This window comes from Oscarella lobularis, chromosome 6 (assembly GCF_947507565.1).
Source record: "Oscarella lobularis chromosome 6, ooOscLobu1.1, whole genome shotgun sequence".
NCBI lineage: Eukaryota > Metazoa > Porifera > Homoscleromorpha > Homosclerophorida > Oscarellidae > Oscarella > Oscarella lobularis.
In genome coordinates, this window is record NC_089180.1 from 725,580 (window position 1) to 750,174 (window position 24,595).

General features: G+C 45.6%; 1 protein-coding gene and 1 pseudogene across 1 annotated transcript; both read right to left on the minus strand.

Moving 5' to 3' along the window:
• Window positions 1-490: 490 nt before the first annotated feature.
• Window positions 491-9,465, minus strand: LOC136188322 (uncharacterized; annotated as a pseudogene).
• A 9,950-nt stretch (window positions 9,466-19,415) lies between these two features.
• LOC136188319 (uncharacterized) lies at window positions 19,416-24,422 on the minus strand. The gene is made up of 3 exons (XM_065976058.1): window positions 24,123-24,422; window positions 23,951-24,062; window positions 19,416-23,900 (listed from the first exon to the last, which is right to left on the minus strand). Exon 3 carries the CDS (start codon window positions 22,492-22,494, stop codon window positions 19,837-19,839), a length of 2,658 nt encoding a protein of 885 aa, XP_065832130.1. The 5' UTR covers window positions 22,495-23,900; window positions 23,951-24,062; window positions 24,123-24,422; the 3' UTR covers window positions 19,416-19,836.
• Between the last annotated feature and the right edge of the window lie 173 nt (window positions 24,423-24,595).

Consider the following 24,595-nt stretch of genomic DNA (forward strand, 5'->3'; position numbering starts at 1 on the left):
TGGTAGGTGGGCATCTTGCCATGGTCAGAAACATTGAACAAGGACTTGTACACATATGTGCCGGCATCGATAGGAATCGTGACCCCTGAAACGTACGCGGCAGCGGGAGACAAAAGAAAACAAACGCCCGAAGACACCTCTTCGGGCGTGCCCATTCTCATAGCCGGTATCTGCGCTCGAACCGACTCAAAGGGGGGCCTCATCTATGTAGGAGGGGTCATAGGAGGCCGCGTTGGCGTGTACTGACCTTCTTCGGGCAACGCTGTTTGCCCGTTGCTATCCTTCTTCGTCGACGTCGTGCCCGTGCCCGAGCTAGATCAATTGTCTTAACACCTTTTCGAGCTGCTTTTTCGCTAACGGTGGATAGTACTGTACAGCGGCGGAGCTGGCGGAGCACGGAGCGGACGAAATCGCGTCATATCGACATCCGGGACCACGTAAATCAAAACACCTATTTCTGGTCTGGGTAATCATATGGGGTCATACAGGGCTCTGTGTCATATCGTGTTACATACAGACAATTACATAGCAAAAAGCACAGGAAAAATACAAATGCACAGATACACAGTTATATCAGGTCTCTGTCTTTTCCGAGTTAGCATCCTACTATTTTGTTACCAGACATGTCTCTAATTGCATCATCTTTATAAGCGAGATAGCAATTTTCTTCTTGCTCTGCCTTGGTGCACATTTCAATTCTCTTGATCTCGTTTAGGTCGTAGATGTCTGTTTCGATATCAATTGCATCCTTTTCGTACGTCGCAATACCGTCATTGGCAAACTCGTGCTCGTACGTAACAACTGTCTCATTATCTCGCAAAGAAAAGTAAGGAAGAATCAACGTCGTCTCATTTACAGTCTCATCAAAGAACAGCTTCAGACGTCCGGTATTCATATTGAGCGTCCACGAAGTCAATGTGGGCGGAGTCTGATCAGGCACATAAGTCACGTCCGAAACAGCTGCGAGAGGATTGCTGTTCATATCCTTCACAGTGCTAGATTTTGCAGACAGATACGTAGACATCCTTGAAACGGCGAGATCGTCCAAATACTTCAGTTCGTTCAGATCATCGTTGGTTAGTTGAATTTTCAAAATAGTCGAATCTGGCGACACCGAGTCGTAGAAGCCGGACAGAGTGTACGACGAACCCAAAGGATCGCCGTCGTGAAACGTTATTCCGCTCGTATCGAGACTTCCAGTTCGTACCGTTTCACGAAACGTCATGGTTAGAAGGCCGAGGTCAAGATCAAAGTCAAAGCCAAGAAGTCGAGGAGAAACACTATCTTCGGTGAATCTGCGAACGCTTTGTCTGCTTTGAGACACGACGTCGTTCTCGAATACGTCTTGTATTACCCCAGAAGAAATCTTGACGAAGGTATTGTTATTTGCTGTTGCCAAGCCGGTCAGTCGTTTTATCTCGTTCAAGTCGTCGGCTCCTAAATCGATTGCGACAATCGGTCCATTGGGAGATGTAATCGTTGAACTGCTATTTGTCAGCGTGTAGGACGCCTTCGTAGCATTGAGGCCATCGAATAAAGTTATAAAACCAGTTTGTAGCGTGCTCGCGTCGACCGTTTCAGAAAAAGACGAGTTGTTCGGCTGTTAAGTCGAGGTCGAATTCCCGCAGAGCTGGGCTAGTGGTGTCTGCTCGATAGTTTGTTACACTGAGAGCGTTGAGTCCATTCACGAGGGACAGCACGTAATGACCGCTCATATCCCTAATCGTCTCAGAGGGCAAGACGATATATGTTGGATAGTCTGAATGACCGATGAGTCTCGTTTTCAAAGAATTCGCGTCTGTTTCTGACAACGTCAAGTGCAAAGTCGGCGAGTCTATAGACGAATTTAAGGATCCGCCAGTTAGACTGTAATACAGCATGGGCATGCTGGAAGACGGCGATCTTTGCAGAGTTATGTTCTCCAGGGAGAACGTCGAGACGTCCATTGTTTCCGAGAAACGAAGAGTCAGCAAAAAGGCGTCCATGTCCAAATCAAAAGATAGCAAACGCGGTTGCGACGAATCGTTGACAAATAGAGCCGCTTTCTTTGCATCAGTCGACGGAATGGAAACGATCGCATTTCCGTTCATATCGTCAGCGAAGGCCGACGTAAGACGAATGTACGTTGTGTCCAGACTAACGGCGAGCCCATGCATCCTTTCGTTTGATTTCGTTGAAGTCAACTGCTGTTAGGTTCATTCTAAAGCTTGTGCCATCAGGACTGTTTGATGTTCCTCCAGTAAGAGTGTGCTCGCTATCCACCAAGCCGGAGGCGGATTTCTGCGATTGGAGAGTCAGCTGAGCAAAGTCGATAGACGATCGACGAATGGGTTCGTCAAAATTCAAGATATTAAAGCCAAAGTCGACGTCCAAGACAAAGCTGGATAGTTGAGGTGACGTCTTGTCTTCGTAAAAATTCGCCGCACACAGAGTGATTTCTTTGGAATATTGCATCACACCATTAGAACCCATGTCTGCAACAAGCCCATCTTTTGCTAATAGGTAAGTTGTATTAGCTGACGTAGCCAATCCATCGTTCAGTTTTACGCTCTCAAGATCAAATTTGCCTAGTTTTAGTACCACAACAGTGGAATCGGCTGTCAGAACGGCTCCTGATATCAAATCGTGGGAATCATTTCCGGCCACGTTCGACTGCAGAGTAATCAACGTGGCATCAAACGTTGTCGCGCGAACGGTTTCGTCGAAAGTAAAGGTAATCGTTTCAGCGGTCAGATTCCACGAAAAAGCGACGAGCGAAGGTCTGCTGATGTCGGGAAGAAAACGGAACACTTCTTGACTTCTCACAGATACGACTCATAATTGATTCATATCTGCTACGGCGTAATTTGTCAAACTCAAGTACATGGAAGAGGAGTTGACGGCCAGCGCGTCCAATCGCTTTACTTCGTTCAGATCCATGGTCGAAAGCTTTAGTCGCAGGGACGTGGTAGTTGGCTGAAGAACGCTGGCAAACTGTCTTATCTGATATTTGACAGCACTGCTCTCATTAGAATTCGATAGGGTGAACTGGTTCGCCAAAACACTGGAGACATTGACGGTCTCGCTGAATGTTAGCAACAGATCTCCGCTATCGGCATCAAAATTGTAACTGAGCAGCCTCGGGCGAGTCTTGTCGCTGTAAAATGCATCAGCTCTATATGCCTTCGATGAGTTAATTTCGACGAGAGGATTTAGGGCCAAGTCTGTGCCTGCGTCTGACGTCACTGATAGATACGTATTTTCGGCGAATGAGGCAAGATTTGAAAGGTACTTTATATCATTTAGGTCTTCATCTGATAAGTGAAGTCTCACCAGTGTTGGTTCTGTAGAATTGAAGGGAGCAACCGATACGTATCCACCAGTCAAAGTGAAGTTGACACTTCCTTGTTCTGAAGGAAACGACAGCAATGTAATGCTGGTAGTATCTGTCAGTTGGAATGCTTCAGAAAAGGTAAAGAGGAGAACGCCAGCATTGACGTCCAAAGAATACGATAGTAATATTGGTCGTTCTCTGTCAGCTTCGTGGAAACTCGTCTGTAATACCTTCGAAACATTGCAGTAACTATTTCCCGCCATGTCCGTAAGTGACGAGACCATCAAGTGAATCCACGTGTCTTCTCTGCTGGTCGCTAATTTGCGTCTAATTTTAATGCGATCAGCATCGTACGACGACAGAAGGATTACGATCACTGGGCCATCGGGACTTTCCACCGAGCTTGTTGTCAGGCTGTAAGTTTCCTCTCTGCTGGCTGAACTCAGTAAGGCTATCTCAGAAACGTCCATAGAAGTGGAATTGACAGTTTCGTCGAAATATAGAGTCAGATAACCGGTGTTCATGTCTAACGTGAACGAAGAGAGCGCGGGACAAGTTGTATCAGGTGTTACTTCAAATGCTTGCTTTGCGTCGCTTGGTCGAATTGGCGTGATCCTATTTTGATTCATGTCAGAAACGAAGGAAGGCGTCAGAGATAAGAAGGCGTCTGAGCCATCTGCTTGTACTGCCAAATTCGTTAGCCTTTTTAGCTCGTTCACGTCAAAGATAGAGAGAGGGAGAGTAACGATGGGGCTGTCGGCTGAAGTGAAATTAGAAAGCTTCGTCAAATTATATGTTACTGAGCTTCCCGTTCTGTTGTTGTGAATCGAAACTTCTGAAATTTCCAGCGACGAAACGTCGACTGTTTCCGAGAAAGTCATACGCAAATTTCCGTCGTCCATATCTAAAGTGAAAGACACCAAAACAGGCGATGTGATGTCTTCGCCGTAATAGTTCACAGGCAGCGGTTGAGAAGGCCCAACGCCTCTCACAAAGTTCCCATCCATGTCACGTATAGTTTCATTGGTTACGGAAATGAAGGTGTCAACAAACGACGTGGCGATGTCTTCTCTCGATTTCAGCACGTCCAAATCGTCTTTGGATAATATATTGAACAGTCACAACTCCACCTCGGTGCGTTACGACGTTTCCTCCCGTCAGAGCGTAGCTGTCGTACGACGAGTCGTTTCCACCAAGGAAGCTGATCTGAGTGAAGTCTAAAGCACTAGTATTGACAGTCTAGCTGAAGAAAAGCGAAAGGATGCCGGCGTTTATGTCAATATCGAATTTGTCCAGACTAGGTCGCGTCTTGTCTTGAATGTAAACTTTCACGCCCAGAGCGCTCGTATTCCTTATTTCAACTAAATTGTTGCCGTTCATGTCTTCAATAAGAAGTTGACTGGCGGACAAGAATGTGCGGAATTCGGAAGTAGCAAGCTGATCCAAATATTTGATTTCGTCTAGATCCAGTCGACTTAGATTGATGACAATCGTACTGCCGTTTTCGCTAAACGACGACGTTCCACTCGTTCCATTTAGGGAATACGAATCGTAGTCCGAAGAGTCGTTGACCGACTGATCTGATCAACGGCGAGCGATTTCACGTTGACCGTTTCCGTGAAAAACGCGGTCAAAGTTCCAACATTAAGATCCAAATCAAACCGGACAAGCTCAGGAGCCGTTTTATCCTCAACGAAGTCTCGTGCAGGCAAACTTTCTGACCGCTCTGCCTCGTTGAAGTTCATATTGTAGACACTCCTCTGTTCCACTCTGAGGAACGTGTTCGCTTTTGACGTTGCGAGGTCGGTCAACGCTTTGATGTCGTTCAAGTCCTGCACGGAAAGACGCAGTTGTATCCAAGTCTGATTCTTCTCGTTCAGAATTTCTCCACCGGAAAGCGTATAGACGCTTGTTGCGTTTTCGTTCGCAAAGTGGAGACGAGTAGGGTCGAAAGTATTCGCGTCGACTGTTTCGGTGAACGTCAGGGTCACAATGCCGCTATTTAGATCCAGCTCGAACGAAATGAATTCGGGTGGCAAAGAATCTGGGCTGAACACTTCAACGTTTGGTGCGTCTTCAGGGTTGGAGGCAAGGATTACATTGGCAGACATGTCATTGACGGCACTAGTTGTGAACGATAGATAAGTGGAGTCGTTAGAAGAGGCCAGTTCAGTATTTGCTTTAATGTTGTTTAGATCAAAGGGCGAAAGAGAAACAACAACAACGGGATCGTTTGTTCGTGATACGCTTCCTCCAGTCAGTTGGTAGGAGGTCGTTGCTTGAGAGAGGTTTGCTCGATTATGGATCGAAAAGCTGGTGACGTTAAAGGAAGAGACATTCACTGTTTCGTCGAACGTGAGAATCAGTTGGCCGGCCGTTAGGTTCAAATTGAAAGACACAAGTGACGGCTCCGTGATATCTGGTGAGAAATTGAGAACGCTTTTGCGTGACAAGGCGAAGAGCTGATTTTCGTCTACGTCAACAACAACAAACAGAGAATCCAGAGACAGAAACGTGTCCTTTGCGCCAGTTGCCAAGCTCTCCAGCCTCTTTACAGCGTTCAGATCATTAGGTAGCAGACTAATATTGAGAATTGGCGAGTGTGGACTACTAATCGATGTCCGGAATGGCAGTACCAATCCACCGGTTAGATTAAGAGATTCATTTACACCACTCAATTGCATCAATGATAAGTTGATTGTTGAGACGCTAACCGTTTCAGAGAAACTAAGTGTGACCACGCCTGAATTCATGTCCAAATCAAAGTTGACAAGTACCGGAGCTGTTGTATCTTTCGTGTATGTTACTGTCTTTACGACTGGAGTCATATAGATAGGATTGTCACTCATATCAATTAAAGGTTGAATTCTCGTTTCTGCCCAGCGCCAATTTCTTGATCTCGTTAAAGTCAAAGTCGTCGAGTTTAACAATGATGACCGGATCGTTGCTAGGAGTGACAGTTCCACCGGTTAGAGTATAACCATCGGTCCTGTTCGACGTGCCATAGAGCGTTATTCCAATTGGCCGTACGCTAGAAGCGTTGACCGTTTCAGAGAAAGTCAGCACAATCTCTTTTGAGTCCATATTCACCGAAAAACTGACGAGTGTTGGAGACGACGTGTCCGCCACGAACAGACTAGCTCTAATAGGCGGACTGGTCTGAACACCATTTCCGACCATGTCTTCAACTCCTCCTTCCAGAACGCGAACAAACGTCGTACTGAGTGACGTGGCAAGCGCTGTCAAACGCTTGACGTCGTCTTGATCTTCCTTTCCAAGAAGGATCTTGATTCGGGTGCTATCGTTACCGATAGCCACGCTTTCAAACTTCAGTGAATGCACAACTGCGACGGATGCATTGTCAGCAGAAAGAAGCTCGTATCGAGACGGAACCACGCTCTCACGTCGAACCGTTTCATCAAAGACGAGAATGAGTTCACCGGAATTGACGTCAAGTTCGAACGTTTCAAGGATAGGCGGTGTACTGTCAGCAGTATAGTTCTTCACCTTCAGAGCCGATATGCCGTTCAAGAGAGGACGCACCGGTTGGTCGTTCATATCAACAATAAAGCCTCGTTCGACAACAAGGTAGGACGAGTTGGAATTTTCACCGATCTTCTTGCGTTTGATTTCGTTCAGATCAGACACATTTAGAAGAATTGATATACGAGTGCTGTCTTCGCGAGAAAGGCGGACTCCTCCAGTCAGAGAGTGCTGTTCTGCAGCGCTGGTGGCATTGAAAAGCCGTTGCAGTGTGATCCCGGTAAAATCAATTGACGAAACGTCAATGGTCTCAACGAAATAAATGCTCAGCACGCCGGAATTCATGTCAAGACTGAAGCTTCGAATGACTGGTCTAACACTGTCGTTGCATGACGTAGTCAATCGCTCGTATGGCCGAATCGCTTTCGACAGATATGATCGGATTATTATTCATATCCTTGACGAGGTCCTCTGTGAAGGCCAAATAGGACGTGTTGAGACTGACCAGAAGATCGGTCTCTTTCTTTATAGAATTGAGATCACTTTGACTAAGACGGAGAACGAGTCGTTCTCCGTTTGTTCCGGTTGCGTTTCCGCCTTGGAGAGTGTAGCTCGAGCCTTGAGATCTATTTGCCGCACCTTGGAATGTCAAAGCTGTCGGATCAAGTGTGGCTATCAGAACCGGTTCGTCGAACAGAAGAGTTAGCGTTTCCTGCGTTAGATCGACAGAGAAGGAAAGTAGAACAGGACTCAAAAGATCTTCTGCATAGTCCGTGGCCACCTGGATCGTTTCCTCTGATGGATTAGGCGGAACGCTAGTGTCTCGAACTCCGCCGTACTTGATTTCGAGCCACGTCGTCGTCCTGTTGACAGCCAAAGCTTCGTCCAATTTCAGATGGCTCAGATCGACGTGGGCCAGTGTGATGACAATAATCGGAGAAAGTTCCAAAGTAGCCGACTTGAAACTCGTCAATTTTACTTCCGTCGACGTATTGAGTGCGAAACTTTGAATAGAAAACAATGTCACGTCCAGGGTAGACGAATCAACCGTCTCGTCGTATGTAAGAGACAAAGTCTCACTTGTAAGGTTCAAAGAGAACTGCTGAAGCCGTGGTCCGCTTTCGTCCCTTGTAAAAAGTCGAACACTTCTCGCGCCTTCAACATCAATCGGTTTGACGTAAAGCCCACTCATATCCAACACGGTGTTATTTTTGATAGATATAAAGGTGTTATTTGGCTTTGTAGCAAGATCGACGAAAGCCTTTAGTGCATTCAGATCGGCGCGACTTAGCTGAACAATCAGGTGCGTTCCATCGTCACTTGAAGACCAACTTCCATCGTTTCCACTTTGCTGACGACTTCGCAGTACGACGAAATTTTCGTACGTCAAGTTAATGTTTTTTCTTACACCTTGCAGAGTGATTGAGACAATGTTCAACGAACTTGCGTTCACAGTTTCCGAGAAAAGGAGAGTTACCTCTCCACTGTCCAGATCCAGATCAAATTCCAGAAGTTCGGGCTGAGTCACGTCTGGCAAAAGTGCAAGAGCACGAAGTCCTTGGTTGATACTTATTTCTACCACTGCGTTACTGTTCATATCATTAATAGCAGACGAACTCAAGGTCAGATACGTATTATTGATCGTCGACGCCAAAGCCGGTAGCCTCTTTACTTCGTTCAGATCAGTTGCATGTAAATCAATGACAATGGTCACGCCGTCTTCCGACGTTGAGCGACTTCTGTTTGCGAGTCTGTGAAACAGTTGAGGATCGGACGACTGCACTTGGTCGTGCTGCAGTACAATGCTCGTCACGTTGAGACTCGATCTGTCAACAGTTTCAGAGAAAGACAGGATGAGCTTGCCTTCATTGAGATCCAAATCAAAAGAGACCAGAGACGGTGCCGTTCGATCAGGCGTAACAGTAGACGCTTTCAGAGCGGAGGAATTCGAAATAGCCGCCACCCAATTCTCATTCATGTCTTGCACAAACAGCGACGAAATTATCAGGAAGGAGTTGTTCTTTTCTGTTGCAAGATTTTCCAATTTTTTGATGGAGTTCAAGTCAGTAGACGAGAAGAAAACTTCCAAGGTAGTGGAATCGCTCAGATTTACATACTGACTTGGCGCAAGAGGAAAAACGACGTTAGAATACAGGCTACTTCGTCCTCCTGTTAGCGAATAGAACGTTGTCTCACCCCGCGCAGCTTCTTGTGCGCTCTGCAGAATAAGTTCTTTCATCCTCAAAGTTGACGACTTCACTGCTTCAGAGAAGGTAAGCAGCATGCGGCCTTCGTCTAGATCCAATGTGAAATCGATAAGTCTCGGGGGAGTGGTGTCTTCTGTTAAGTTAGCAATACGTATAGCGTTCTCGTACTCCACCGCAACGACATCATTTCCAAACATGTCGTCAACCATACTAGCATCTATGCTGATAAACGCGTTGTCGTTGGTGGTGGCAATATGTCTTGCCACCTTGATACGATTTTGATCGATGTCTGTCAAATTTAGTTTGAGTTCAGTCGAGTCAATTTGATCGAAGCTCCCTCCAATAAGATGAAATGAATCTAGATGAGACGTGCTTAGGTTCTGATTGCCTTGGATGACTATTGACGTTGGTGTGGCAGTGGCTGCGCTTACAGTCTCGTCAAAAAGCAAAGTCATAGTGCCCAAGTTCAAATCGAGAGAAAATTCGACAAGTCTCGGACGAATAATATCTGGGGATACGAACGACGCCCGAACTTTCGTCGCTGTTTCAAGGACATTTCCGCTTGTGTCTCGTATGGCGTCAGGTTCCGCCGAAAGGAACGTATTATTGATTGACGTAGCGAGATTTCGGTATGCTTTCAGCTGATTTAGATCGTTCGTGTCGACGTAAAGTACAACTACCGTAGAATCTTCAATCGATCCTTTTCCTCCTTTAATTAAGTCGATATTGCAGGCCACCGCTCGAGCTCTCTCCAAGACTTATAAAGGTCGGCGATAGAGACGAAGCATTTACTGTCTCATCAAATGTCAATAGAATTTCCTCGCTCGTCAGATTGAGAGAGAAGGACGTGAGTCTGGAGCTGGTTGTGTCGGCGATGTAAACTCTTTCCGCTCGGACAGCGCGTAGGGACTGACGGGATTGACAGAGTTGTTATTCATGTCTCTTACCAAGTCGTACGTAAATCTCAAATAGCTGTTCTCTATGTTCGTCGCCATTGAAAGTATCTTCTTAATTTCGTTGCTGTCGTCCGTGGAAAGCCGCACAGAAATGATGGTGGAATCACTCGTACTACTTGTGCTGCTTTTTAGCCTATAGAAACCCATCGATTCGTTTATGTTGGAAGCGCTTTGGAAAACAAGCGACGATGGATTGAACGAATCGGCTTTAACGGTTTCGTCAAACGTTAGCCTGACGAGTCCTTCATCCATATCCAGTGAAAATTCGAAATCGTCCAAGCTGTTTGGAGATGTCGTGTCGGGAATTACTTCTACCGCTTGGATGGCATTGTAGTCGGTGATCGCAATAACGTCGACTCCGAATACATCGTTCAGAGATTGAGCCGTCATCGTTAGGTAAGAGTTATTAACATTTGTTCCTAGATTGAGATTTTTCTTTATCGAGTTCAGATCGTAGGCTGATAGATCGATAGTTATGTAGTAGCCGTTCGGACTCGACGTGGTCGAATTTTCGTTCAGTACGAGATAATCGCTGTTTCTTTTTGTTCTCGCCTGAAGAACGAAGGCAGAACTGTAAAGACTTGACGAGTCAATAATATCATCAAACGTAAGCAAAAGCTGTCCGGCGTCGATGTCAAAAGTAAATTCAATCAATTTAGATGGAGTTTGGTCCGAGACAAAAGTCTTTGCTCGAAGGGCTTTTTCTGCTGTAATCTCTTGGATTCTGTTCCCTGCCATGTCATTAACAGTTTTGTTAGAAACTGTAATAAACGTATCACCGATGCCAGTTGATAGATTCGTTGCGAGTTTCAGATAGCGGATGTCGGGTTTCAGCAAGTGCAACGTGACGGTCATTGTTCCGTTCACGTTGGAAGAATCGTCTATTCTTCCACCAGTGAGTCGTCTTCCGCCAGCAGACGGATTTTCACCAGGTACGATTGCTAGACCAGTTGGATCAAACGAAGAGATTCGAATTGGCTCGTCAAAAGACAGAACGATAATGTCTTTGTCCATACTAACGTCGAATGAGGCCAAGGTTGGTCTGGTTGCGTCCGAGGTAAAGGCACCCTTCCTAATTTTCGTAGCGTTCCCATTGCCAACAGGAACAACTTTGTTCGGAAAACGAATCGCCAAGTCCGTGATCATTTCCTCGGTGAACGTCATAAATGTGGTCTCGTCGTCTATTGCAAGATTTCCTATTGACTTGAGTGCATTGACGTCATCCAAAAGAAGATCCGCTTGCACTGTGAAATTGTTTGGACTTCCTATGGTACCTCCAGTCAAAGTAACGGAATCTCTAGCGACCTTCCTTTCAACTGTCCTCTGCAGAGTGACAGATGTGCCGTCAAAAGAGGATGCAAGCACCGGCTCGTCAAAGGTCATTATCAACGCGTACGTATCCAAATTGAGCGCAAACGAAATAAGCTGAGGTCGCGTTGTGTCGTCACTAAATTCTGTTACAACAACAGCAGCATCTTTACTGACTGAGTTGATCCAATTGAATGACATATCTTGAACGAACCGAGACGAAAAAGATATCCAGCAGTTGCTCTCGCTTGAACACAAATAGAGAAGAAGTTTCAAGGCGTCAAGATCACGTTTGGAGAGTCTAAATGTCATTTTCGTATTGTCGGTTCCTAGAACGTTTCCTCCCGTAAGACTGTACTCAAAATCAGGATTTCGAATGAACGACTGAAAAGTGATGGCCGTAAGGTTGACTGACGAAAATCTGACTGGTTCATCAAAGACCAAGTCCACTGTCTCAGAGGTTAGATTGAAAACTGCAAATTCGGACAGAGAAGGACGCTTCTCATCTTGAATAAATTTCGTCGACTTGAAGCCACAGCCTTCAAAGCTATTACTGTCAAAACGATTTCCTACCATGTCCTTCAGAAGAGCTCCGCCATAAGTGAGGTAGCAATCCGTTCCATTTGACTCGTCCTTGCAAATCGATAGCCTTTTCACTTCGTTTAGGTCTTCAGTGGCAAGTCTGCAGATAAACTGCGTCTTGTCATCACTAGAGCAAGTTCCACCTCCCATTATGTTGTAAACGATTGGGACCTCTTCTCCCGAACCAGACCCTGAACCAGAGCCAGAATCAGCTTTGTAAGGACAGTTTTGTAAAGAAAATTGAGACAGAGACAAAGTTGAAACGTTGACTGCCTCGTCAAAAGACAGTAGGATGGCTCCTTGGTTCAAATCCATTACAAAAGATTTCAGGGTAGGCTCTGTCTTGTCTTCAACAAAGCTGGAAACACGCAAATTGGCTTGAGGCGAAAGACCGTTACCATTCATATCTGATACTATTGCCTCGCGTACGATCAAGAAAGTAGACTGCTTGCTTATAGCTAAACGCTCTTGACGTTTCAAATTATTGATGTCTTCGGGAGTTAGTGCTAGGTCCACAACGATTGAGTCTTCGGTTGTAAGAAGTATACCACCAGTAAGGGTATATCGTTGCGTTCCTTCACCGATAGCTTCATTTTTCAGCGTTATCTCAGTAGTTTTAAAAGTCAACAAGTCGACAATTTCGTTGAAGTTGAAGAACACCCTCCCCACGCTCATGTCCAATGTAAATGAGAGCAGTATAGGACTGGTAGTATCCGCAGTGTATCGTCTGGGAAGACTGACGATGTCTGAAACATCGACAGGCGACACTTCTATGCCAGACATGTCACGAACAAACTTGGTACTGAACGACAGATAGGAGCTGCCACGTCCAATAGCAAGGTCTCTGATTTTCTTGATTTGATTTGCGTCTTCATCAGAAAGAGTAATATTTATAACTGTTCCATTGTCGATTGAACTTGAGCCACCAGTCAGCCTGTAAGACGAAGAATTTGACACCTGCGACGACTGAAAGAAAATGTCTTCTAGACGAAGAGACGATTGATCAACTGTTTCGTCAAAAGTCAATGCAAGCAGAAAAGCATCCAAATCGAAGTCGAAAGAAACCAACTTCGGGCTGGAAGAGTCCCTCACATATGCATCAACGCCAATTGCATTAGCGGCCGAAATATTTCTAACGTTGTTTCTGTTCATATCTAAAACCGTCTTGTTCGTAAGCCCGACGAATGTCGTTTCTTCAGAAATGGCAAGCGAGTACTTTTTCTTAATTTCGTTCAAGTCTCTGGGTAGCAAAGAAACGATGACCGTCTCCTCATTCGTCAGAGAAAATGTTCCGCCTGTTAGAGTGTAGTAGTCCAACGGTCCGTCAAATTCTACAGAGAGCACATCAACCCCGCTTCCGCTTCCACTTCCACTTCCACTACCACTTTTTGCTATGTCGTCACGAACTTTTGACACGCCTTGTGAGTAAACTGTAATCTCTTCCAAGCGCAACGTTAAAACGTCTACAATTTCGGAGAAAGACAAAGTCAACTTGCCAAGGTTGAGATCCAGACTGAAGTCGTCGAGCTGCGGAGGAATTCGATCTTCAGTAAAAACTCGCACCTTCTTTCCAGTAATTTCTCTATCTGCAAAACTGCGTTGCCATTCATGTCACTAATAGAAGATCTGGTAAAGCTGAGATAAGTATTATTTTCGTTTGTTGCCAAATCAATGCGACTCTTTATCTGGATAAGGTCGCTTCTTCCTAGTTCAATATCTATCGTGTCCGAGTATCTGGAAGGCGACGAACTATCCAGAGTCAAGTAGAAGAAATAGTCGCTTTCCCAGCGCAAATTGAGAAAGTCGCTGAACTGAAGAAGAAGTTTGGTTACAGCCAACGATTCAACATCAACCGTTTCTGAATACTGCAATGTCATTATCTCAGAAGCGAGATTCAATTAAGTCGAAAAACTCCAACGCAGGAGGAGTAGTGTCATGGACGTAGACAGAAACTGGAGCTGAATTTAGGCCATTGTTTCTAGCTTGAACGAAGTTGCCGTTCATGTCTCTCAAAGCTGAAGACGGATACACAAGCCAACTTGTTTCAAATGAAAGGCCTATTCTTCTCGCTTTCAAAGCGTTTAGATCTTCGTGGCTAATACTGATGCGAACAATGGTGCTGTCACTACTTCTATCGACAATGCTGTTTGCCACATTGTATCCGTTAGCATCCTGCGTCGCGCGAAATGAAGACTGCAACCGTATTTGTTCAATTTTGAAGGTTGAAACATCAACGGTTTCATCAAATGTCAGCTCCAGCACACCGGTATTAGAGTCCAAACTGTAGTTGGTCAAAATGGCTCTGGATTCATCCGAAATAAACAATTCTGCTTGCTTTGCATCCCCATTACCAATCGACTTGACCGGATTGCTGGCCATGTCAGAAACGAACGTTTCGTCCAGTACAAGGAAGGAGGTACTGAGATTCGTCAGAAGATCGTCCTTTCTTTTGATTTCATTTAAATCAGTGATGGTAAAATAAATGACTACTTCCAGTCCATCTTCACTCGGAGAAAACCCGCCCGTTAGACGATGCTCCGTCGATAGATTCGACGAGAGCTGCGACGACTGGAAAGCAAGGCTCGGTACGTTGAGACTTGAACGATCAACCGGTTCATCAAATTCCATTGCTACAGTGCCAATATCCATGTTGATGGAAAAGTTGACGAGACGGGGTGACGTCGTATCAATGCCGTATCGCGTCGCCTTCACGACAAGGTCTTCATTTTCGTTTGCTTGTTCGGCCAGATCCTTAACTGCTCCAGACCTTAATCGAATCCAAGTGTTTGAGGCTTCCGTAGCCAAATCGCGCTTCAATTTAATTTCGTGTAAGTCATTGAGAGACATCGTTATGTGCACTACTGTCGAGTCGGCTGCAGAAATGGCTCTTGCTTCGGTGAGACGATACGCCGTCGTTCCATTTACGTCTGACTGAACGGATACTCGCGACACGTTCAAGGTAGACACGTCGACCGTTTCGTCAAACGTTAGCGATAGGACCTCTGAAGTCAAGTTGAATGTCAACTCGATGAGCACCGGAGCAGAAGTATCGGGAACGTACAGAGCAACTCTCTCGCCGTTGTCAAATGAAATTGGAGAAATAGGCAAACGGAAAGTGTTCTCCACTAACGCCGAAGAGAAGGAGAGGTAGGTCTGATTGGAATTGCGTGCCAGTTGGGTGATTCGTTTAATTTCGTTCATATCATCTTTTCCGATGTTCACCACGAGCGAGGTGGCGTCGGGAGTAGAACTAGTGCTTTTTAGCGGGGCCGTTCCATTTACCAAAGTATAGCGATACAGTTTCGAAGAATTTTTGGCTGGCTGTAGAGTCAACTCCGAGATATCCAATGATCTAGCGTTGACCGTTTCACTAAAGCTCAGAATCATTAGACTGGCGTCCATATCTATATATGAATGAGAGAAGCTTCGGAACAATGCTATCAGGAACATACAGCTGCACTTGCTCTGCATTTGTTTTGGAAATGGAAACGATTTCGTTTCCATTCATATCCTCAATCGTCTCTTTTGTTAGTGAAATGAAAGTTGTGGCATTGCTTGTTGCAAGGTCTCGCAGGCGCTTGATTTCGTTGAGATCAGCGTCGTCAATGTCCACCACAAGATACGTTCCATCGCTAGACGCGGTAAAACTGTTATTGGAGAATGTAAAAGACGTTTCCGAACTCGTCGTATTCGACGATCTTCTTAAAGTCACCGCCGCGGAATTGAGCGTCGAAGTACGCACCGTCTCGGTAAAATAGAGCGTCAGCTGACTCAAAGTAAAATCCAAATCAAAATTTTCTAGTAAAGGACGTGTCGAGTCTTCAGTGAAATCTGAAACTTTCTTGGCAGCATCTGCTTCTATAGGTGTCATAAGATTCTTGTTCATGTCTCTCACAAGCCAGGCCGTGGATGAAATAAATGTATTGTTAGCTTCCGTAGCTAAATTTTGCAATCGCTTAATTTCATTCAGGTCGCTGTCCGACAGAGTAATCTGAATGAAAATCGAATCCCGGGACGAACTGGAGCTGTCTGTCAGTTGCCTTTGATGAGTTCCATTTAATGTAGAATTTGATCTTCCTTGAACAGTCAGCCGAGTGACGTCAAAAGAGGAAGCGTTTACAGTTTCAGAGAACGTCAAAAAGATAATTCCACTGTCCAAATCCAGATCAAATGAACTGATAATCGGTGACGTTGTATCTTCGGTAAACGTTTTGACGTTCAAAGCTGTGTCGTTGAAAATTTCATCGAGTAGATTCGAGTTCATGTCCTTTACCCCTCCCTCCAGAATTGACAAATAAGTGGATCGTTTGGATTGTGCCAAGAATTGCAGTCGCGTTATTTCGTCCAAGTCTTCTTTCGAAAAGCTAATATTCAGAAATCTAGAGTTGATCAAGGAACGCGTTCCACGAGTAAGAGTGAAGACTTGCTGACTGCTGTTCTTCGAAGTAGAGCTTTGTAAAGTAAAATAGTCATATCGAACAGACGACGAATTGACCGTTTCTGAGAAAGTCAACAGCATCACTCCATCATCCATATCGAGATCGTAAAACCACAGTCTAGGAGGCGTCGTATCTGGTACGAATTGACGAGCGCGAACAGCATAGCCATTCAACTTCGGAAGAACAAAATTATCATTCATGTCTTGCACAAGAGTAACGTTGAAGGAAAGATAGCTGTCGTGAAGCGGAGTGGCCGTCGATTCCAACTGTTTAATGCTGTTCATATCGTCGAATGTGACGTTGACTTCTATGACTGTATCGTCCTCTGCTGTCGTATTACCGCCACGTAAACGGAAACGATTTTCTTTAGTAGAATTGTCCCAATTTTGCAAGATGAGATCAATCACACGAAAAGACGACGCATTCACAGTCTCGTCAAACAGAATCGTCAAATTTCCGACATTCATATCCAAGTCCCAGAACACCAGGTAAGGACTCGTTGTATCTGGAGTAAAAACGTTCACATTTTGGCCATCAGACGAAGAGTGCGGCACAACTGGGTTGCTGTTCATGTCGAAAATAGAATCAAACGGAAGCGAAAGGTAAGTCGTCTCCTTGGATATGGTCAAGCCGTAAAGGCGCTTCAATTCATCACGATCGGCTTTTGAGAACGTTACGTTGACGTGAATGGAATCTTCCAGAGTGTGCTTGCCTGTTCCTGTTAACGTAAACGACAGCAAGCCTTTGGACGAGACAGTGAAGTTCCTTCTATTTTGCACCTTCAAATTTGCCCGAACAAGTCTGTTGGCTTTCACAGTTTCCGAATAAGTAAGATAAAGCTCTCCGCGATCCATGTCTAAATCGTAAAATTCTAGGACGGGATCAGTGGTGTCTTCGATAAAACCGGTTGTTTTCATTGCTTCGGAAGACTTGCGTTGAAGCACCTTTAAGCCTCGCTCATCCGAAATCCTAAATTGAGTGTGCGATAAGTAGGTAACGTTTGAATTGGTTGCAAGTCCTTCGTTCTTCTTAATGGAGTTTAAATCGGCAAAACTGAAATTCAGCACAGTGACGTACCCGTCAACGGTTTCTGTGTGACCCCCTGTCAGTCGATAAAACGTTGATGCTCCTATATCTGAATCGTTCTGAAGTGTTATGTGCGTGGCATCAAACGTGAGTTGATCGACAACGTCGTCAAACGTCATTGTAAGCGTTCCCTCGTCCAAATCAATGTCGTACTGGAGCAAAACAGGTCTAATGTCGTCGTACTCGACGTCATCAAACCGAAGCGATTCGTTCCTCAAAATTGGAACAAGATCGTTAAAAGCCATATCTTGTATCATTCCCAAATCAACCGATATGTAAGTGCTGTCTTCGCCTTGAACGAGCAAAGCCGGATCGAGTTTGACGAGACGGACGTCCGACCGAGTCAAAGTAATCATGACCTGCCTTTTATCGATCGTGCCTCGTTCGTATTCAAACGATCCTCCGCGCAAGGTGAAGAACGAACTACCGGGTGTCCGAAGATCTTCTTGGGACTGCAGCGTCACTCGAGTCGTCACAGTTGTATTGATCTTGACCGGTTCGTTAAACGTAAGGAACAGCTCATCCACGGCCATGTCGATGCGAACACCGATCAATTGTGGAGGCGTTGAGTCCCTCTCATAGGAATGAGTCATCAGAGGAGGATCGCTCACTGGAGTAACAGGATTGGAGTTCATGTCTGTAATGAGCTGGTCGGTGACCGTAATAAAAGTATCGTTGGCACGGTTTGCCAGACGTTCAAGATACTTGATCACCAGTACATCATCTGGAACCAACGAGAAATGGACGTAAAGCCAATCGACGTTCGTGATGCGAGTTCCACCGACGAGGTTCTCGACTCGGTCAAATTTTCATCACTGTGAAATGTTATTGCCGTTGGATCGAACGTCGACACGTCAACAGTTTCGTCAAACGTCAACGTAATATTATTCGTGCCCATGTCGATTGAGAATCCGACGAGACGAGGGTGCATTCGATCTTCTTCAAACTCGAGCGCATATTCGGTTTTGGGTATGAAGAGTTTGTCGCCTATAGGTGTAATCCAATTTTCTGCCATGTCTTTGAGAAGATACCTCGTGTACCGAATAAAGCAAGTGTCGTCGCGAACGCACAGAGTCGTATCAGTCTTGATACGATTGAGATCGTATGTTGTCGGTCGGAAGGAGATCACCTGCGAATCGTTTCTCGTTAGAATCGTGCCACCAGTCAGATTGACTCGTAGCATCGGTGGAGCGTCGTATTTCTTGAATCCCCAATTTTGAATGGTGATTTGCGTTAGATCGAAGGTAGACACATTTATCGTTTCTGTGAAGTTGATAGTGATTATCTCGCTCGTCAGATTGAAGAGGATGAATTGGACCAAGTCGGTCGGCGTGTCATCCGGTGTAAAAACACGTGCTCGTTGAGCTCGAGTATCGTTCACAGGCACGAGAGGCAAACGTTCCATATCGGATACTGCGTTGCTGGTAAACGAAAGATAACAGCTGTGCTCTCGCAAACGATCGGTACAAAGTTCCTTTCGCTTGATCTCATTCATGTCTGTGTTATCAAAAATTATTTTCAACGTCACGCCGTCGCCGTCCTCGCACGTTCCGCTCGTAAGTTGGTGCTCGGCTCTCAGCGTCGACTCCCCATCTTGAAGCTTGAATTGAGTGAAATCTAGAGATGATCGATTTACTGTCTCGTGAAACGTCAGCAGCATGAAGCCTTGGTTAAGATTGTCTCTGTCGTAGTAGCTGAGATCGATTTTCCACGTTACGAGATAGGGCCTCGTCGTATCCACCGTGTAGTTTCGTACTTGCTTGGCAGCGACGTTAGATATATCCACAATAGCATTCATATTCATGTCCAATATCATAGACGAATTGAACTGAATAAACGTCGTGATCTTGTCTCTTGCCAGCGGAATCTTTCTTTTGATTTCGTTGAGGTCCCAGTGAAGTATATCGAACTCAACAACTGTTGAGTCTTCAATTGTCGCATTGCCTCCGGTCAGTCGATGCATTTCAAAATCGCTTGTGGTGTTTCTTGCTTTCAAAAACGTAATCTGGCTTGGATCGAACGAAAGAGCATTGACCGTTTCAGTAAAAGTCAAAAGAACGCGACCTGCGTCCATGTCCAAATCGAAGGCAACCAACTCGGGACGAGTGGTGTCATTGGTATGAACGAATACAAGAAGCGCCAAACCATCCAGAACCGGAATCACCTTGTTGTCATTCATGTCCGTAATCATTTCCTCGCCGATTACAATATAGGTGTCCGACTGAGTAGTAGCCAAGCTCGTGTTCTTCTTCAAAGCATTCAAATCAACTGCGGATATATTCAAAACGACGACGGGACGATTGAGACTTTCCGTAAGCCCTCCAGTTAGCCGATACGACACGCCAGCAGCGGAATCTGCTTGCAGAACAATCTGTAGAGGATCGATGCTGTCACTATTCACAGTTTCACTGAAGGTTAAAGTCAACGCTCCAGCATCTATGTCCAACTCGAATTCGGTAAGATTAGGTCTCAGGGAAAAATTCAACGACACTTTTGCTTGTGGGAACCAGAAAATTCATGTTCATATCCAGAACCGTCATGTTGGAAACAGTGATGTGAGTCGTATTGACCGAAGTCGCCAGAGCAGTCTTGTATTTCAAAACGTTGAGGTCCACAGTTGTCAGTCTGAGCGTAACGATAGGATCGTCCCGTCGGGAAACTTTGCCACCTGTAAGCGTGTACGAATCGCCGGCGCTCGCGTTTGCCTCCTGGAACGTGATCTGCGTAGGGTCAAACGTCGATGCGTCGACCGTTTCTGAAAAGTAGAACGTCGCGGTTTCACTCGTAAGATTTAATTCGAAACGGAGCAACTGGGGAGATACGTAGTCCATGTGGAACGATCGAACGTCGATGGGCGTCGAGGAGTTGACGGGAACGTTCCAAGAACCGACCATGTCTCGAATCGTGTCATTCTTCAGGACAAGACTCGTTGTCTGATTGCTTACGGCCAAATCTGTTATCCTTTTGATGTTATTCAAGTCAGTCAGACTCAAGTGGACGACAACAATCGGTCCATCGTCGCTGGATGTATAGGAGTCGGTTGTGAGAGTGTAGTTGGAACTGCTAGTGATAGTAATGCCTTCGACGTTCAAAGTCGACACGCGAACTGTTTCTGAAAACGATAGAGTCAACTCTTCTGACGTCAAATTGAAATCGAATGCCCTGAGCGAGGGCTTCGTTGTATCGGACGTGTACTTTGAGACGAATTCCGTATTGATTCCATTTCTTAATCGCAAGGATGGATTTCTATTCATGTCGACCACGACGCGGCTCGCAAGGAGAAGCCAGGACCTTTCTTTACGATTTGCAATCTCGAGCTCCTTCAAAGCGTTCAAATCGTCCAGCGTTAATTCAATTTTAACCTCAGTGCTAGGATTCTTTTCGAGAAGGATTCCTCCAGTAAGGCGAAGCCTTTCACCGTACGTCGAATTAAAGGCGGACACCGACTGTAGGTAAATCCTATCGTAAAGGACAGTAGTTACGTTGACAGTTTCAATAAAACTCAACGTCAGAATTCCGCTGTCCATATCGAGATCAAAGCCTGCCAAGACCGGAAACGTGGTATCGTTAATATAAGACGACGCTTGAACAGCACTTTCTAGTCCAATTGCCTCTACGTAGTTGTCAGCCATATCAGTAATGACATATTTTGTAAACGTGATGTAGGTCGTTTCACGACTGATCCACAGATCGGCAATCGCTTTGATTCCGTTAAGATCAGCCGTCGACAATTCTAGGATGACAGTGAAACCGTTTGGGGTGTTGGTCGTGCCGCCGGTCAGCGTGTAGGTTGAAGTTCCATTGACTTCGTTAACCAGCGTTATGCCAGTCGTGTTGAGAGACGCCGTCTTGACTGGTTCTATGAAGTTCAGATGAACTCGACCAAGATTCAAATTCACAGCAAATGTAGTCAGCTTTGGACTAGTTTGATCGGCAACGAACAAACTAGCTTGGACGACGACACTTACTGCTGAATTAGGCGTTTGGGCCAAATCAAAGATGGCGCCATTTTCAAGATAAAGCCACGTGTTGTTCTTTGACGTTGCTAAGTTAAGGTCTTCCTTAATTCCAAGGATATCTCGATCGTCTAATTTGAGTTCGATGCGAGTCGAATTGGCGGTTGTTACGCGATTTCCCTTGAGATTGTAAAAGGAGACAGGATCGACGTACGACGACCGAAGCCGAAAGAGTTCCATGACAAGAGACAAAGAGTCAACAGTTTCGTCGAAAACAACGGTCAGTAGTCCCTCGTCCATGTCGAGTTCGAACGTTTGAAGAACCGGACTAGAAACGTCAGGAAAGAAGGCGGATGCTTCCGTTGCGTTTTCATCGAATATAGGCACGACATAGTGGCCCATCATGTCACGAATAGCGTCGGACGTCAGAGTGATGAAAGTGTTCTCTTTTCGTGTAGCAAAGCTCCGGGCAGCTTTTAGGGAATTCAGCTCCTCCTGACTGAGTTTCACGTTAATGACGACATCGTCGATCAGATTTTCGCCGCCTTTCGAATCAACCGCTTTGGAGCGCTTCAATACCAACGAGGTTTCTCCGAGTTCGGCGTCTTGCAACGTTATGAAACTCGTATTCAAGCTGCTCACATTCACAGTCTCAGTAAATGTTAGTTTCACTGTTCCAGTGTTTAAATCAAATGAAAACTCTTCCAGTTCCGGTCGCGTCTGATCTTGAGCGACGTACGAAGCCTGAAGAGCTCGATCAGGGAGTATGGCAGTCCCATTATTGCCGTACATGTCGAAAATAGCTTGAGACGTAATAGAGATGTAGGTGTTGCTTTCGTCCGTGCCAAAATTAATCTGCTGTTTGATGTAATTAAGATCGCTGGCCGTCAGATCCACTGTGAGCATGATACTATTCCATCGACTTCGACTACTGGCGTAATCAAGAGAACGCGTGACAGTAGCATTAGAATCGGAGTTTTGAAGGGTGAAATGAGTATATCGAATAGTGGACGCTCGAATCGTCTCCGTGAATGTCAAAAGTAATTTTCCTTGATCGACATCCAGCTGGAACGAGTCAAGACTTGGCGATGACGTGTCAGGAATAAGAGAGCTAGCCTGAACAGCATTTGATTCGTTACGCGGAACAACCGCATTGTCGTTCATATCCCTGACTAGAGAAGACGTGAATGGTGGTTTCAACCGAGCTTGCAAGTCGCGTCCAAGTCTTGATAAAGTTCAAATCGTCAGGTAGAAGGTCTAAAATCAGAGTCGTGCCGTCAATTCTTGTATGATTTCCTCCCGTCAGTTGCCTCTCGTTAGCAACAGCAAGCTTCGGCTCTGTTCGTAAGTTGGCTGACGTGGGATCAAACGTCGAAGCGCGAACAGTTTCTGTGAAAGTAAGTAAAAGCTCTCCAGAATTGAGATCAAGTACAAAAGATTCCAGACGAGGTGGGACAGTGTCTTCAGTAAACCTGCGCACTTGTTTTCCGGAAAGCCTTGGCTCAATTCGGTTATTGTTCATGTCGCGAATAGCGTCGAGCGAAAAGGCGAGAAAAGTGTCGTTGTGCGACGCTGCCAACGTTCTGAGCTTCTTGATTGCGTTCAAGTCTTGTTTTGAAAGAAGTAGGCGAACGAGGGGAGCGTTCTCTGTCAGAACCGTTGCTAGCGAAAACGTGTGGTTGATTACTGCGGTAACGTTGCCTTGGAGAACAAATCGTCTGATGTCCAATGTGCTTACTCTCACAGTTTCTGAGAAGTACAAAGTCAGAATTTCCGTACTTAGATTCAGATCAAACCACTCTAGCTCAGGAGACGACGTATCCGGCGTAAAGTAGGATGTCTTCAATCCAAAGTTGTCAACGATTTCTTCGAGAGAGTTGGCGTTCATATCCCTAATGACATCTCTGGTAGCCAACATAAAAGTATTCGCAAATGCAGTTGCAACGGGATCCAATTTTTTCAGCTCATTTGAGTCGTTTCGACTTAGCGTCAATTCAATAACGGTTAAATTACTCGAACACCTTGACCACCAGTAAGGGTGTACGCGTTGGCAGGGTTTTTGAGGTCGCCGCTTTCTTGAAAGGTTATATGCTGGGGATCGAATGTGAGTTCATCTACAGTCTCAGAAAAGGTAATTGACACTAGTGAAGAATCCATGTCAAGTGTGTACGACACAATTGACGGTGCCACGAGGTCTTCCAAAACCACTCTAGCGGGTACAGCCGTTGTTTCGTTTCGCGAAACGACGCTATTGTTACTCGTGTCTCGCACAGCGTCGGGACGAATAGACAGTAACGTGTTCGATTGCTCCGTGGCAAAGTCCAAGCTGTCCTTTAGCAAGTTCAAGTCTTCCTCGATCAGACGAACTTCGATAACAGTGTAGGACGTTCGATTAAACGTCGAACGACTGTCGATTACTAGCGATCGATTGGTGGCAAGAAAAACAAAGTTGCTCGGCTTAACTTGTCAAGAGATGTGCCCCTGGGAAGGCCGACCAGGTGAAATAACTCCATCCAATGCTCGGGCGAGAGTACGTCGCCTCGAACGTACTTGAGAAGAGGTGCGAGTTCCTGTAAAGCAAGAATCATAGAATCAAAAATGAAAACATAGGTGAACTCACTTGAAATTTTTCGACGTCTCTCGTCAGTTTCACTGTCATAGTCGTCGGTTCTTTGGCTCTCATCTTTTCAAACCAGGACGCGAGAAATTCGTCAAATAGATAGGACTTTGTTCTAAAACAAGAAAAAATAGACGCGCTTTTTTCGTTTGCTAATGAGCTCGATTCCGTTTACCTAAACGATATCCAATCCTCTTTGGTCATCTCTTCGAGACCCGAGTGGAAATCTTCAAACATCTTCCACATCTCTTCGTGCTGCTCCAAGTCGCTGCGAATCTCTTCGGCCAACGAAAAGTCCGGCTTTGTCATGCCGAAATGCATACACTCGGCTCTAAAGAAAACGCTTCCACGCGGGGAAACAGCAGAACGCAGTTCCCCTCCTTGCTCGATGCTCTTCATCGTCTCCTGAAGTTCGTCGAATTCAGCGCGTCTCTCTTTGAGCGAAACGACCGAGTCCTGCAGTGCCTTGTCATCTCGATCCACATCGACGTCTTTCGGCTAGAGCTGATGCCATCTAGCCGAAAAATTTTCCATGTTCTGATGAAAAGCGTTTACTTTAGACTCCACTCCAGCCTTCATGGAATCGACCGAAAGGCACTAGGTGAGTGAAAGCAATTTCTTTCGAGAAGCGGTCCGTACCTGCTCCCT

Coding starts and splice junctions, on each gene's coding strand:
- LOC136188319 (XM_065976058.1), bottom strand. CDS start 22,494: ATGAACGACAATGCGGTTGTTCCGCGTAACGAATCAAATGCTGTTCAG.